Source organism: Paramormyrops kingsleyae, chromosome 18 (genome assembly GCF_048594095.1).
Source record: "Paramormyrops kingsleyae isolate MSU_618 chromosome 18, PKINGS_0.4, whole genome shotgun sequence".
NCBI lineage: Eukaryota > Metazoa > Chordata > Actinopteri > Osteoglossiformes > Mormyridae > Paramormyrops > Paramormyrops kingsleyae.
The window spans coordinates 15,053,049-15,069,386 of NC_132814.1; the positions used below are offsets into that span (position 1 = coordinate 15,053,049).

Here is a 16,338-nt window from a genome sequence, read left to right on the forward strand (position 1 = left end):
GATTATGTGGTTACCCTGTATAATCTTAGTTCAAATTACCAAATTAAATGTACAACATATTATTATTTTGGGCAGTGAATCATTTTTCTGTGCTATGACTCTAACTCAAGCAGAAACTCAATGTATTTTGTTAAAATACTCTCGCACTGGTAGTTAAATCAATCCTATATGCAACAATTTTATTGTCGAGTCTAAGATTTAATATGACTATTTCTATTAGCCTGCCGTTTTATTATGCACCCCACTCATGTCTTGTGGTCTCCCGATTCATCCAATTGTTAATTTAAGTGTTACATTTATGCATATGAATTACATCAGCACGGGAAAAATGTGAGAATGGGTGTCTGTCGATAATGAATTGGTTTTGCTGGGTATAGGGAAGCGATACCGCAGAAGGGCCGCGCGACGCCGGCGATCCGGCGGAGTTTCTACACGTCACGCTCAGGGCGTGTGGAGTGGCACCCGCTAGCAGGTAGCAGCCGGCAAAGGGCGTTTGTGTGTCTCCCTGACAAGCGGGTACTTGGTTTGTCTCGCTTTTATTCGAATTTTATTTTAAAGGAGAGCTTTTACGCATTTTAAGTAAAGCCGAAGCGGACAGGCCGGGTTGGAAGACGCCGCAATCCTTCCAAGACTTTCTGTTTAATCGACGCTTAAAAGGAACACCTTCCAAGTATTCCGGTCGACATGTTGTTGACTTTTGTCTTTACTCTCCTTCTGCAGGCAACAGGTAAACCCATATTATAATGTGCACCGAAAAAAAACTTTGGGGTTTACTTTTGAAGCGGTAGTGTATTATGACTAATATAAGATTAATCGAATGTGATTTGTTTGCAGGTGGATATTAACAGAATTTGGACTAAAACCGGTCTAAACTACTTCATGCCAAAGCTTTCTGCTTTAGCCCTATCATTTAACAAAAGTACAGGGAAACTTGTGTACAATTCGCACCTGAACTTGTTTTATTTGAAACTTGATTTACCATACCTAACTTATAGTAGCCGTTTCAGTTGTGTTTGCTGTAGGCCCGCGTTATTATGCACCGTCGAGAAGCAAAACAGTAGAAAAACTGGCCGGATGGGATGTTAAGAATGCCGGATGAACAGCGGCTGGCGGAGAGCCAGTTAGTCACAGAGGGACATGTATTCCAGAACAATGGTGATCGAAATGGGCAATGTCTGTCTAATGGAGAAGCACTGCTTCGGCCGGGCAATTATCATCGCGCCCGCACAATAAAATTTCATTTATCTTTTCCATTGTCTTATTACAGGGAAAAGACCTTGCGCTTCTCGGGAACCGTAGCTTGTGCCGTACGACGCTGAAGTTGGCTCCTTATTCGGATTTTCCGGTCCACCTTAAATGCTTCGCAGCCCAATGCAATGACGCTATTGCGCCAGTAGGGGGGCAATTTTAATACCTTAAACCTCTCTGGGCCAGGCAAATATCAACTTCTCAGTACACATCAGGTATCCTACTATACAGAAAAAGTGACATTGTCCTGGCCCAGACTGATTTAATGCTTTAAAAATCAGATGGAAACAAGGTATGTTATACTATAGCGCCCAATGGTGTTAATGGGAAGCCAGGTTTCCATGCCCATTTTAATGCCTTAAACCTCTCTGGGCCAGGACAATGTCACCTTTTAGTTCTGTAATGACCATTCCCCACAGACAAGGCATCGCTTCCAACAGTGTTTTTCAACCGGTGTGCTGTAAATACTCGTAGGGTGTGTCTGGTAAATTATCATATTCTTACAAAAGCATGTTACTTGGAAGTGTATTGCATTCATCTGGAATTTATCTTTGTTCAATTCATCAGTATTTCTTTGTTTTTTGAATCAATCAGATCATCTTACCGTTTTTACGATGACTGTTTTTCTGTTTCACTGAATCAGTGACATAACCTTTCTGTTTGTCCACGGTGCCCTGTCCGTGTAGTTTAATCTGCTTTTATTTCTATCTTTGACACACTGGGGAATATTTGTTTTTAAGTAGATGGTAGGATTAGTTTAACTTTGTGCAGGCACCTGTTCTATCCTGCTTGACATTGTAGTGTTTCTCCTGGATCAGTTGAGACCGTACAGCATGCTTCACAGAAATAAGCTGATGCATCTGAAATGCCTTCAGGCTGACTCGTATGATTCCTCATGCCATAAGTTTGGACCAGGATTCTGACACAAACATGTCTGAAGACGGTTACAGCACCTGAGTTAAACTCACTGAGAATCCAGTATTTGCAGCATTCGTCTGACATAGTCTTGAGTCACAACAAAGTTGGCCTGAATGCATTTCACATGCATCGGCTTATTTCCGTGAGGCATGCCATACTGTTTCAACTGATCCAGGAGAAACACTGCCGTGTCAAGCAGTTTGGAATGGGCTTCACGCCCAAACAAACCCTGAGGCTCCTGAGCAAAGTTGACAAACTGTTGATAATATATCTATTCTTAAAAACATTAATATTTCCCGATGTCTCAAACCAAGGGAGAAACAAAAGTAGATTAAGCTGCACAGATGGTGCATCATGAAAAACAGAGAAATGTTGCTTGTAAAAACAAGATGATTATCTTATTTACATTTATGGCATTTGGCAGACGTCCTCAGTTAGAGCAACTTACATAAGAGTCTTGCATAAGTCGCTATTTCAGAAAAACAGAAAATATTACCTGTAAAAAGAGGAAGACTGGCAATTTGGAAAAACTGATTTTTTTCCAGATGAATACAATATGCTTCCATATATTACAAATTAATTTAAAATAACTAGACAATTCAGTTAACTAAAACATCCCATCTGTTAAGCATCCATGTGTATTGAAAGGATAGGCAAATTGAGTGTGTGTGTGCGTAGTCATTATGTTGCTGAATAGAGTTACAAAAGCAATCAGGGCAAGCTTATTTCAACTTATTTGGTCCATTTAGTCTGACATTGGTTTGTTGTACTTCACCCTCCCTTTTAAAGATATTATTATTATTAATATTATAAATAATGAATTAAGCTTATTCTTATATTCTGAGACTGAGCTCTCCCTGGTGACCATCATTTGCATTCATTTTCATAAAATGGCCAATTACCTTCAATTGTCTCTATTGACACTGGCAGAGCCCCTCACAGGAACTGGGCATATATGGTTTTTTTGTATTTGGCTTGTTTTTGGCAACTCTCATTCACGGTTGACTTAGATCCTGTAGTGACACTGGTGATATATTCAAAATCCGTACGGCATGTTTGGCGTACTGCAGATTTCATATTTTTTGCATGTACTGCATTCAACCTACTACTTTTTGGTCAAATCAGTATATACTACTAGTATAGTATGCGGTTTCTCAAATCCTCAAACAGATATTTAAACACTTTTATATCCCCCACCCACATTAAAATTTTAAATAATTATTACTTGTGTTTATATAAATGCCAGTTTTTTTTTAAATGCCAGTGCCACTTAAATTTTGAAAGGAATGTAAATAATACTATGTTTTGAAACTGGTTTTTAATTCATTTAAAGCTCTCTCAAAAGTAAGCACTCCTCAGCTGTGCGGGAATTCTGTTAAACAGGTTTAACTTGGTAAGTTGCTTTTTACATATCTAATACAAGGAAAAACTAAAGGTTGCACTATACATGTCTACTTACCTCAATGTATGAGCTGCAGTATATCTGTGTGAATTCTCGGATACCGAACTTCTCAGTCAAAATTATTACTTAGTAATAAAGAACTAGGAAAAAAAAATAAATCTTCCATTTAGAATCGCAGTGGATACCAAACGTACCAAACATTGATTAGGGAAGTGTCTGTGGTATTTTGACAATTATTTGGGAAAGCATGTTAAGCAGATCATATAATATATTAAATGTATTATCTGAATAGCTTCTCTCAGCCCTTATGGACTAAACCTATCCAAAGATCACATGTAATGATCAATTTAAACGATGGTAGTAGAAATCTGTTTCGTGGTTACTGATCCAGTCATTGTCCTGGTGTGAAACCCCTCAATGGAAAAAGAAGGCAGAGCCTACCCGAGCTTTTCGCCGCTGAGGAAATGTGTGACTGCATAATGTGATGAGTGGTAATACTTTCAGATCATGACATATTTAAAGCAGACTATCTTTGATGATCCGCCATCTTTGTGAGTTGGGGAGTGTAACAATGCAATATGTAATAATGTTGCATTATGTAATAACTTAGTTTAACAAATTGAATGATGATTATAAGAATAGGGTAATGTTGCAATGTAGTTTTTTTTCTATTTAGTCCTAAAATTTGTAACATTTTATGGAGTTGCATAATGCGGTGTTATTATGTAATGAGTTGTTACAGGGAGGGGGGGAGTTTGAGCATAGCTTAAGGCCACAGCTAGTTAAGGGGTGACTTTGAGTATGCCATATTGTTCCACCCAAATGTTTAATTATATTTAAGATTGAAAATGTAGGTCCATGTTCTAAAGTTTTTGATGCATTGTGAGCAGTCTTTAATTTGGTACTTTATATTAGGCTTTAACAGCTTGACCTAATTAGTTATAATAGCTGGTGGTGGCTGATTGCCATTAGCCCCACCCATGGGGTCCATAGTGATACAAAGAATTTCACATACATTGATGTTACACGGAGAACATTGGGCAATGTAGGGGGTGCATATTACATGATAAATACAGGTGTACATGGACTTGCATCCTATTGTGTCGCGTCAGACCACATTTACGTCTGAGGGCCATAGTAAGTAATAAAACTCTGATGGGGAGATTCCTGAAAGTGGACGTAGTAGAACGTTAGCAGGTGTATCTATCGCTTAGTGGAACAGGTGCTGTTGAATTGGCAGCGCTGCCGGCTGTATAATGACCCACTGTCATATCTACCTGTAATACAGTATGTATACAGTAATGTGTATGTGATGGACAGCTACAATAAGCAGATACTATTAAATGGATACGGAGATGATCAGTTTAAACAATGGTAGTAGAAAGCTGTTTCGTGGCATTAGTGGTGATTGGAGCCTCAGTAAATTGTTTAAAAGAAAAAACAAAGAATAAAACGCATGCATAATGCCAGAAAACAGAATGCACTGTAAACTGTTGGAGCATGCGTGACATGCATGAAACCTAGTGCGCATGCGGCCGCAGATCAGGCAGTAAATGTGGTGTCAATCAAAGGGTGATCTTTTTAGCTCTTCGAGTGATATCATTTCCCTAATGCTCAACTTCCACACTGATGAGGCCGTCTCTGACTCTGGAGTTTGCACAACCTACGTGATTTAGGTCCCTCACATATACCATGTACTAGGGAGGTGTGTGTAAAAGGTATGACGGTATAGAAAAATAGGTACCACCCAAGCCTAATAGATACACTAACTGTACTGTGCTGCTTCATTACATACAAAGAAACTTGTTCTGCTGTGTACAATAAAACATTTTGCCACAGCTCTGATTGTTTGCTACTGCACGCATCTTTTTCGTAGTGCAGTTTGTCTTATTTTTCTTGAAATTTAAGCGCAATGTGGTGATTTCATATTTTATTAGGTGCTGTTCCACTGTGTATATTACAGTACTGTACTTAATGCCTTGCATCTCCGCTATAACTATCGAAATGCACCCAAATTGACTTGCTTCTGCCCAAATGTGGGTGCAAGTTGATGGATACCTGTATTGCTGACCGCATCTCTGTTTTTAGCAAAATTCACAGAAATAGTGCAGGACATGGAGCTCAACCAAAATGACAACATTGCTGATTTTTAGGCTAAAACTGCAGATATATAGAATATGGATTTAAAAACTCAAATCCTTATTAACTCATTTGCAGTGTCTCCTTTTTCCACTTTCAAATTGCCACAAATTACAATTTCTGAGCCACCTTTGCTTACACATCACCATTTTGTTTTCTACACCCAGACTTTATCCATTCATCCATCGTTCGTTCATTCATTCATTCGTTTATTCATTCTTATTGGGATCACTCATGATTCTTTCATTGTCTGCTCTCTGCTCACCACACAGGCACATTGGCATTCTCAGTGACGACTTCAGATCCGAATCCCAGTGTTCCTGAGAACTCGGGTAGGTCTGGGTTTAATCTTTTTGTTTAAGATCAGAAACATATCAGCAGAATGTATTAAGGGCTTGGTTAGTCTTGTATATAAATTTGTTTGAAAATGAAATGTGTGTGAAATGCTTTAGTAATACTGCCTTGTGTTTTCAAAATAATTCCTTTCCTGCACGAGTTTCTGAGATGGCATTTTCCTTTTTACAGGGGTTAACCTCAAATGTGCTTATTCCTCTGATTTTGGGACCCCCAGAGTTGAGTGGAAATTCAAGAATATGCAAGGGTCCCAAGGATATGTTGTCTATGACAATAAGCCCACCGGTGAGGAAAACATGTTCTCTTCTGAATGCTCCTGAAATGTTGGTTGTCATTTGCTCAATTTATATATTCACAAAGACCTTTCATTCGTTCTGTGCTTCTCTGTCCTGCTTGGTGTAAAAGGTGTGTCGTGGACTGGAGTACCAATAGAACAACCAAAGTATATCCCTCATGAATTGCATTATGCTCAACTACTCAATGCCCTGATTTAAAGCTAAAGTGTCTGGTACTTGGGTTTATGGGTTTATAATATATAATATACGTTGCAATTGGTGTACTCGATAACGCATGCGGAAAATTTTGGCACTCCACTGAAGTTGCTTGTTTTATGACAAATTGGAGGACCTGCCACAGAAGTTTGCACGTACAGGGTGAACATGCAAACTTCACAAACCAAAAGCGGCAGTGTGTGGCGACAGTGCTAACCACTGCGCCACTGTACTGCCCTGATAGGCTTGCACAAGGATTGAGATAGTGTGATCCTTTATAGCATCATTTAGTATATATTAAGAGAAAGCAGCCTAAAGTTTCCACACTGGTTTTGCATGAGCTCTGCATGCACTCTCCACAACAATCATAATCATTCACGTGCTTGCTGTTGGACTGACTGATAGATCTTGTGGTGCGTTTGTGAGAAATTAAAAATAAGCGAAGAAGGGGAGAGCAAACAAGAACTGGTCACAAAGACCATATGTTTGTGTGTAAATATTTTTGTATTCCATAGAGATACGATATCAAGTAGAAGTGAAAGATTTATCGGCTATGCCGAAATACAGGAATCAAATAGAAATTAATGCAAATTAATTTAGATTAAGATGATGACAAAGACGGGCTAAGCTACCCTGAGTGGTTAAATGGCACGTATCTTAAGCTCCCCTTATTAGGTGAGTCTGTCAAACCTGAATGTCATCTTTTAAGTTGTATTTGCATTGTGGTCATTCTCTGGTGATATGAAAGTTCTTATTTGTAATACTGGCAATGCATTTTCATTCACTATTATTGTGAAGTGCTTCTATGCACATGAAAATTTGGTTCTTTATTTAGATCTTTATTCTCTTCCTTCTGCCATATTGCTGATTGTTAGACTAGGAAAATTTTAATTGATGTTTTTACATGATCAAGTTTAATCGAGTAATTGTGACAGCTCAAGTCTGTTTTGAGAGATATATTTATAAACAGACACAATGATGAGCCAAAAATTTATGACTACCCTCCACATTAAGCGAATAATGTTGACTATGCATGTTTAGGTCTGGGGTATATTAGACAATAAGCCATCAATCAGTGCTCATGGTCAAAATATTGAATGCAGAAGAAATGGGCAGAGGTAATGATCTGACTGACTTATGACCAAATCATTATTGTTGGATGATTGGGTCTGAGCATCTCTGAAATGGCAAGGCACATACATATATATATGTGTATATGTGTGTGTGTGTATGTGTGTGTATATAATGATCAAAAGTGTGTGGACACCAGCTCGTTCAACATATCATTCTGAGATCACGGGTATGAATTTGATGTTGGTTGGCCCATTGTTGCTGTAGTAGCTTTTTTTCTGAGAAGGCTTTTCATAAGATGTTAGAACGTTCCTGGGGGACTTGCTACCATTCAGGTTGGCTATTGATGTTTGGTCCCTTTCTCTGAGCTTGTGTGGCTGATCATTCCCCACGTGAACTTGCTCCCAGACCTTCATAGTCATCTCACTTGTGGTTGACCAGGGCACAAATATGGCCATCTGACTTGCTGGCATTATGGCATCATAAGGTGGCGCCTAGCAGAAAGTGACTAACTACCCATTCTGCTGCTAATGTTTATTTCTGGGTATTGCGTGACTGGGTGCTTAATTATACACCTGTGTCAGAGATGGGTGTAGCTTTGACAGTTCCTGTAATTAATAACGATGTCTATATTTTTGGCCATATTGTGTGTGTGTGTGTGTGTGTGTGTGTAAATGTTACATTGTGGGGACATCTGAAACCTGTTATGTTGATCTTGTGGGGAAACTGAATTTTATAACAATCTGTAAATGCAATCGAAAAACTAAAAATGCCAGAAGTCTTGTATTTTGTGTGGCTACTTATGGTTTAGTTTAGGGCTGGGTAAGGCTTAGTTGTCATAGTTGATGTTAGGGTTATGCCTGTAGAAATGATCTTTGTGGGAATCGCCCATTCAATACAAATTTGTCCGTGTGTATTCACGTTTGTCTTAAAACTGCATGTTTTGTCTCGCTTTTTCTTTGCATTACTAGCTCGGCATCCTCTCCGCCCTCCAGCAGTCCTGTCTCGTATTTCATTTGTCGTTTTTGAATATGACACCACTTTCAGTTTGCATACAGTGTCATGGGACTGCTGCCAGTCTGTTTTAATGACGCCTCCCTGTGGCTCCACTGCTCTCTGCTGTCTCACCCCTCAATGCATTTTTAATAAAACTGTAATTCTCCACTATATGTACTCCCCTCCTTTGTCTAGATGTTTGTCAGTGTTTTTGCCCTATTAAATAAGTAAGGAATAATTGACGACGGGCCGTTGAATTATTAGAAAAATAATGCACACCCGAGGTGGTGATGTGGCCACGACGCGAAGCGGAGTGGCCGTTACACCTCGGGTGTGCATTATTTTTCTAATAATTCAACGGTCCGGAGTCAATTATTCCGCTTATACTACGGTTGCCACACCTCAAGACATCGATCAGATGATATATTTCAAGGGATTCGTCTGGTTTTTCTACTTAAATCGCTATTGTGAGTAGGATTATTTCTTCCGCATCTCATCCAACGACTCTTTTGCTAGTTCCAAAACATCATTTTAAAGCTGGCAATGGAGGCTTGAGCCGTTGATAGCAGACTAATGCAGTTAATAATGAAGTTATTAGAAAGAGAGCGAGAGAGACAGAGACACAGAGAAAGAGAAACAGAGAGAGAGAGCTTGTATGAATTAGGCTACCTCTGTGTGTCCCTCAACAGTGTTCTGAAGCACCGTCTCTAAACTGTAATAAGTCTGCTTTAAGATGCAGTCTTAATTTCCGTTATTACAGTTAACTGTGTGAAGTGATATGGAACTGTAATGCGGTCAAGAGAGCTGCCCGGAACTACGTTCGCCGTGCGTTTCCCTGAAAATAATTGCACACCTCAGAACGTTCATCAGCCAATCAGATTCAAGCATTCAACGGTCCCGTAGTATAAGGCTTTTTAAATTTTAAAGGGCTTTAACTTCTGTGTCAGCTGATTATATTATTGGTTGACTGTATCACTGATTTGTCTTTCACCAGAAAAGTATGTGGGTCGTGTTGACGTTTACAATGGTGGACTGACATTCAACAAAGTGACCCGGCAAGATAATGGGGTTTATAGCTGTGAGGTCTCCGGCAACAATGGCTACGGGGAGGTGGAAATCAAGCTAACTGTGCAAGGTGGGTGTCGTAACACATGACATAGTTTTTACTCTGCTGGGGTAGCGCTGAGCAATGGCTCCATCACGACTGTGATGACACAGTTTAAAAAAATTTTTTAAATGGAAAACTTGGGAAAAGATTATTTTTGAATTAATCATTTCTGTCCTTATGGAATGCGAAATCTTGCCCATTTTCTCCCATGCAAATGAACATCTCTCTTCCACAGTGCCCCCGTCTGTGCCCATGTGTGGCATCCCTCCCACGGTTACCACAGGGACACGCGTAGTCCTGACCTGCCTAGACAGGGACGGGTCCCCACCGAGCAGTTACAAGTGGTACAAAAATGGTACCCCCATGCCAGAAGACCCTAGCAAGTTTAGCAACTTAAAAAACTCTACCTACAGCATCCACCCCCAGATGGGCCATCTGGTGAGCATTCATGCAGTCGTTCACTTAGCATACTTTGACATGATATTCTTTGAAGTTGATTGCTGGGGCCTAGGAACCGGCATGTACCTCCCCCCCCCCCCCCCCCCCGTATTTAATTTGGCTGAAACCCCCCTCCCCCATAGACTTTGCCATTTAAAATTATACCATCATACCATTCACGCTAGATGTAGAGAGACACTGTACTGAAAATATGAATCCATCCCTTGTGTTCTGAGTATGGTCTGCCCCCCCCCCCGCCCTACCACCAGACCTTTGCCAGTGTGGCGAAAACGGACTCAGGGGACTACTACTGCACTGCCAGTAATGGCATTGGCTCTCCTCAGAGTTGTGCCAAAATGCTCATGGAAGTCAGTGAGTGGACGCCTTGCATGCCGTCCTTACGCCAACCTGTCCTCGAGCACTCGCCATCAACAGTGCCTCCTACTGTTCAGGATGATTGATTCATCGTTGCATGATTTGGTTTTAGGAGTTTTCCATGTAGTATATCTGATGAATGGATTTCAGGGATCTCACTGTCCTCACTCTGTTAGATTTGACTGCTGCTTTTGACACTATCAATCATTCCATTTTTCTTACTCGCCTAGGAAAGTCTCTCGGTATCACTGGATCTGTGCTCTCTTGGTTTAAGTCCTCTCTCTCAGATCTAATTTTATCAGCATAAATAACTGTAAATCATCTACTCTTCCTGTCTCTCACGGTGTTCCGCAAGGTTCGGTTCTTTGTCCCTTGCTTTTTCTCATCTATTTTTCTCTCCTGCTGACTAATCTCCTTTCTCTTCCTAAAATCACTAATTACCGCTATTGAGGTGACAGGACCTTTTCTGTTACTGCCCCCTCTCTATGGAACTCCCTTCCTAGTGACATTAGGAACTCCTCATCTCTCTTATTTAAAAACTCTAAGACCCATCTTTTCAAAATAGCCTATAATTGTTGACAGAGCTTTGTCCTGTTTGCCTAATGTGTGTATGTGTTTCTATTTCTCTGATTTGCCCTTGAAAAGTGACTGAGTATCTAGAAAAGCGCTATATAAAATAAATGTATTATCATCATCACTGCCATGAGCCTAGTGCCTTTACGGACTCGGGCAGTGGTACGACGAGAGTACCAAGGAGCGGAATGTTAGCAGTGTTTGATGTCTGTCTCTTTCCCCATCAATCCAGAGGACCTCAATACTGGGGGCATTGTGGCTGGTGTCATCATAGCCCTGCTTGCAGTGGCACTGCTGATATTTGGACTGTGGTTCGCCCGCCGCAAAGGATACCTTCCCAGTGAGTGCAGTGCTTATTCACATCCTCACAAGCCTCAAAATAATAATAATAATAATAATACATTTTTTCCTCTGCTAATCTGCAACTTTTGTCTTCACAGGTAAATCCAAACAAAGGTAAGAATATGTCTTGTCTTTACCTCTATGCAAAACAATATTAATGTTGATTAGCCTTAATATCGATTACATATGATTGAATTTTTATGGATTCTTTTTGGTGAAATGTCAACCTTACTAGGCCTTAAAGGTGCCCAGGGGTGTAGTTTTCACATTGACATTGGGGGGGGGGGGCAGGTATATCGGGGTCAGAGGTGTGATCGGTGTCGCCTTATAAGGTGATTCTGTAGTTGTGCTTTATACTGTTCGTTGTTTTTTGTAAACTTGCTGTTATAGTTACAATATGTAAAGTGAATCCATTTCACTGTTATTCAGCTTCACTTGTATGGTAGTTTAAGTGTGTTAAGTCCCACATCATGTACTCTGAATTTGCAGGAATTGTTAAAATCATGCACAATTTGCGAGATTCCACCATAAATGTCAGGCCATTCATTGTGGAAAAATTACCTCAGGGTCCACTATGATGCCCCTATCATTCTTCTGTATCCTGTCTCTCTCACAAACGCATCCTAACTTCCCTGAAATAAACACGACACACAAAATAGCGACAAATGGGACTTTCTGCCAATAGTGTTTATGAACTAAATGATTCTGAGTTACTGGTAACTGAGTAACTCACTTTATGACGTTTTCCAAATAAATGCCAGGTCTGGCCCTGTTTTTTGACTGGCTTCTTACTCATTCTTATGCCCTGACAGCAAACCCAGTGGGATGAGATTTGTGACTGACGCAAACGCTGTGTACTGCTGCGTTATCAGCGTTGCTATTTGTGCTGTGCCATTTAACCAAGCTAGTAGCAGCTTGCACAATCAAATAAGATAATCTTTATGAAACTAAATCGACATGAGACTCTTAAATTCCACCATTTCACATAGCCTTTCATTGAGTAACTGTTGGTTATGATACAGGGTCTTCAATGAGTTACTTACATACAAAGCCGCACCGTGCTTCTGTGCTCACCGCTCTCTGTTAATCGTCTCTTTACTCGCGGGTCTGTGAGTGAGAGTCTTCCTGCCGGAGGGTGAGTTGAGAATAAACGGTTTTAATGGAGGGTTAGGGGATCTCCAAATAAAAACTGAGGGAAAAAAAACTTTAAATTATGTAATGACATATTTTAAACGTGTGTTTTTTATCGACCAGGCATTTATATGTGATATTATTGAGGAGGGTGATTCCCCCCCCCCCCATCTCAACCCTGGGGGGGACATGTCCTCCCCTAAATCTACGCATATGATGGTGCTGCTGGGTTTATTTGATGCTCATGAATGCACTGAGCAGGAATGGAGTCACTGTGCAGTTCACCGCACCTGTTTTCTGTTTCGCCCTCTAGCAACAAGCAAGTATACGCACAGCCAGCCATGAATTACCACGACGATGCTGATGTAAGTGCAACGTTCTCTGGCGCCACCTACAGGACACAGGAGGTTTAAGATATGGCAAGGGGACTGGTGGATATTGTGTTTTGTTTTTTGTTTTTTTTCTCCCCCCCCTGGCCATTCTTTAAATAATACTGTTCTCTGTTAAACATAGCTCAGAATCTGTCCAAGTTGTATATTAGCTGTACCTGCATGGGGTGTTTTGGTGTGGGGCTGTCTGCAAAAGTTACTGGCTTGATGTACAGCGTATTCTCTGTCTTGTGTGTTTCAGGGAGAATTCAAGCAAAAGTCATCATTTGTGGTGTGACGGCAAGCTGGGCTGGGATCGACTAACGGCACTGTGCCGCTGGGAAGTCGTGTGGGAACTGGCTCGTTGTTGATCATTTGTAATTATTTTTTTTTCCTGTTTTACGTTTTTAATTGAGTGTCTTGTATCCTGCTATCATGTTACATTTATGGCTATCGGTCCATTTTGTTGGGAGTGGCAAAAAGGTGTCTGTGTCTGTGTGTGTCTGTGTGTGTGTGTCTGTGTGTGTGTGTCTGTGTGTGTGGTTTCTTTTAATATATTTTTTACAGGCTGTTACATGCAAAACTATTGCCTCTTGTACTGATGTCATTGGTTTTTTTGCGTTTATTGGTCATCAAGATATTTTGGATGCACACAAAAGTTGTTTAGACCCATTTGCAGATATTTAAACAGAATACACACCAAAAAAAAGGAGAAATTAGCATTCATTATACATCCATCATTCCAAGACTGTAAAAACACATAAACCTGGAATAACCAGTGCCAGTCAACACTTCCATGATAGCAACATGGAACTGAGGGCTTTGGCTACTAAATCTGTAAAAACATCACCCATGTCATGAAGGAGATCTTCTCTAGTGTTTGGGGAGTAAATGTATAGAACGACTGTGCTGTGTTGTAGCATGTCTCATTGGGTATAATCGCATCACCTTCCCCAAGCATCCAACCAATGCCTTAATTTGTAGTGTTTTCTGATTAGTGTGCTGTATGAAGTCAGTAGGCCACTTCATCTCTACTGGACAAAATGATAGGTGTTTGGTTGTCAGGTAGCCAGACCCAAGCGTTGGTATGCCAACAAAACAAATGAGTTAAAAATAGCTGTCTTCCTGCTGTTTATGACTTACTGATACATCTCTCATTCTATCACTGTGATATTTGAATTTTTTTAAGGATTCCTTTTTCTTTAATATATATAATTTTTTTTTTCCTGTTTTACGTTTATTTACGGTTATTGTTTATCAGAACCCTTGAAATTGCTTTTTAGAAATATGCTGTGACAATGTGTTCACACTGGGGAGAGCAAATAGTCTTCCGTGTGTGACAACATATGTTGAATAATTTGGTCATGATTTTGTTAATAAATGTGTTTTACTGAACTTCTGTGATTTGCTTTTTTCTATTAAATCGAGATCAAGCTGAATCTAGGACCGGTGTTGTGGTCTGGATCGCCTCCCCTGACCTCATCGCTCTTTTTAAAGGGCCATGTCGCTTCACTTCCCCTGCGCTTGCCTCAGTCAGACTAAAAAAAAACTCACGTTACTTGTTTACTATGGTATTTTACAATCAAACCTTAAGATTTCCACCAGTGAACCGTTGCTTATGTCACAGTTACTGCTTCATCCAAGTGCTACAGTAATGGCTATCTTTTCACCAACGCTAGTCTGTGCAAATAGTCGTCACAAGAAGCGATTCATGTACTGGAATAATGTGCCTTGAAATGTATCTGGCTGCTATGACAATCCCTCTGGGGATTAACTTATCTATCTAGACACTTTGTTGAAGTCATTCTGCTTGAATATTTTTCCTGTTGTCGTCTTTTTAGTCGCCTATAATGCGGCAAATTTTCACTATTCACTGTGCCGATGATGTCAGGAGAGTTTAGAGCAAAACACCTGTTCGGAATCGAATGCCATAGTGGATAGAATAGGCAACCTTAACCCTTAAATCTCGCCTGCATATCAACTTCTAAATATTACGTAATGTGAGAGTCACTAACATTTTTATGGAATCTAGCATCACGCTGATGGATTGAAGAGATGAGTTGTTTTCGCCTCGCAAGTAAAGTAAAGCAAAGATGCTGACGGATTACTTGGGTTGTAGAGCACTAGGTAAAACGCTTTATAAACCTACGTAAGGCAAAACGATTACAGCTGAGCATTAGAATATCGTACAAAAGGTGGCACATATTTGGAGCAAAGCAGGTGTTTCTCACAGTTAAGTGCTTTGAAGCTACTGATAAATCTGGTTGCTATAATCCATACACTTACACTAATACTCATCAATAAAAAGTGAATGTATAGATATTAAAAATGCCATCGCCTGTAGTGCTTGGTGGCCTTATGCACCTGTTACGTACTCATGGGGGGGTGTTCCACAAAACAGGACTTATTGCTTGGCCGGATAATTTGTCGGGATTAAGGTAGTATGGGCTAAATTGACTGTTTTCGTTCAATTTCGTTTAGCTAAGATTAAATCCGACAAGTTATAAGGCTAAGCAAGAAATCCTGCTTCGTGGAACAGCCTCTGGTGCCAGTCCTCGTAAACATGCTGTATCCGTTAAGTTCTCCAAATTGTTCTTAATTGTGTAGCCTTGGGGTACCGCAGCACACTAAGGTGGGTGGTGTAGCAGATACTGATCTAGCAGCAGAGAGGCTACAATGGGATCTGGGTTTAATTAGCGACTGGGCTGATACTAGGCAGATGAAATTTAACATAGATAAATGTAAGGTAATCCATGCAGGGAGCAGAAATATAAAGTACAGATATTTTATGGGTTCCACTGAAATAAAGGTAGCTGATTATGAGAAAGATCTCGGTGTGTACAGTATGTTGATGCTTCCATGTCCCACTCTTGCCAGTGTGGGGAAGCAATAAAAAAGGCCAATAGAATGTTGGGTCTCTAGGTATGTGGAGTTTAAGTCAAGGGAAGTGATGCTACGATTATATAATCCCTTGATAAGACCCCACCTAGAATATTGTGTGCAAGTTTGGTCACCATACTTTAAGAAGGACATTGCTGCCTTAGAAAAGGTGCAACAGAGGGCTACGAGAATGATTCCTGGTCTTAGAGGAATGTCTTATGAGGAGAGGTTAGCTTAGCTGAATCTGTTTAGCCCCACGCAAAGGAGATTAAGGGGGGACATGATCCAGGTATATAAGATTCTAACAGGTCTGGATGCTGTTCAGCCAAATGGCTACTTCAGTATTAGTTTAAATACTAGAACTCGTGCCCATAAGTGGAAATTAGTGGAAGAACATTTTAAAATGAATTTGAGGAAGCACTTCTTTACACAACATGTAGTTAGAGTACGGAATGGTCTTCCTGCTAGAGTAGCGCAAGCTAAAACCCTGGGTTCCTTTAAATC

At 40.3% G+C, this 16,338-nt stretch overlaps 1 protein-coding gene across 1 annotated transcript; it reads left to right on the forward strand.

Annotated features, from left to right (window-relative positions):
* Positions 1 to 357: 357 nt before the first annotated feature.
* LOC111840438 (junctional adhesion molecule A-like) lies at positions 358 to 14,349 on the forward strand (the record flags this gene model as incomplete). The annotated part of the gene is made up of 10 exons (XM_023805252.2): positions 358 to 472; positions 5,980 to 6,039; positions 6,233 to 6,346; positions 9,614 to 9,754; positions 9,963 to 10,165; positions 10,435 to 10,537; positions 11,346 to 11,453; positions 11,554 to 11,569; positions 12,900 to 12,951; positions 13,217 to 14,349. Coding segments are annotated over 10 exons (948 nt in total), but the record flags the coding sequence as incomplete, so codon positions are not given.
* Between the last annotated feature and the right edge of the window lie 1,989 nt (positions 14,350 to 16,338).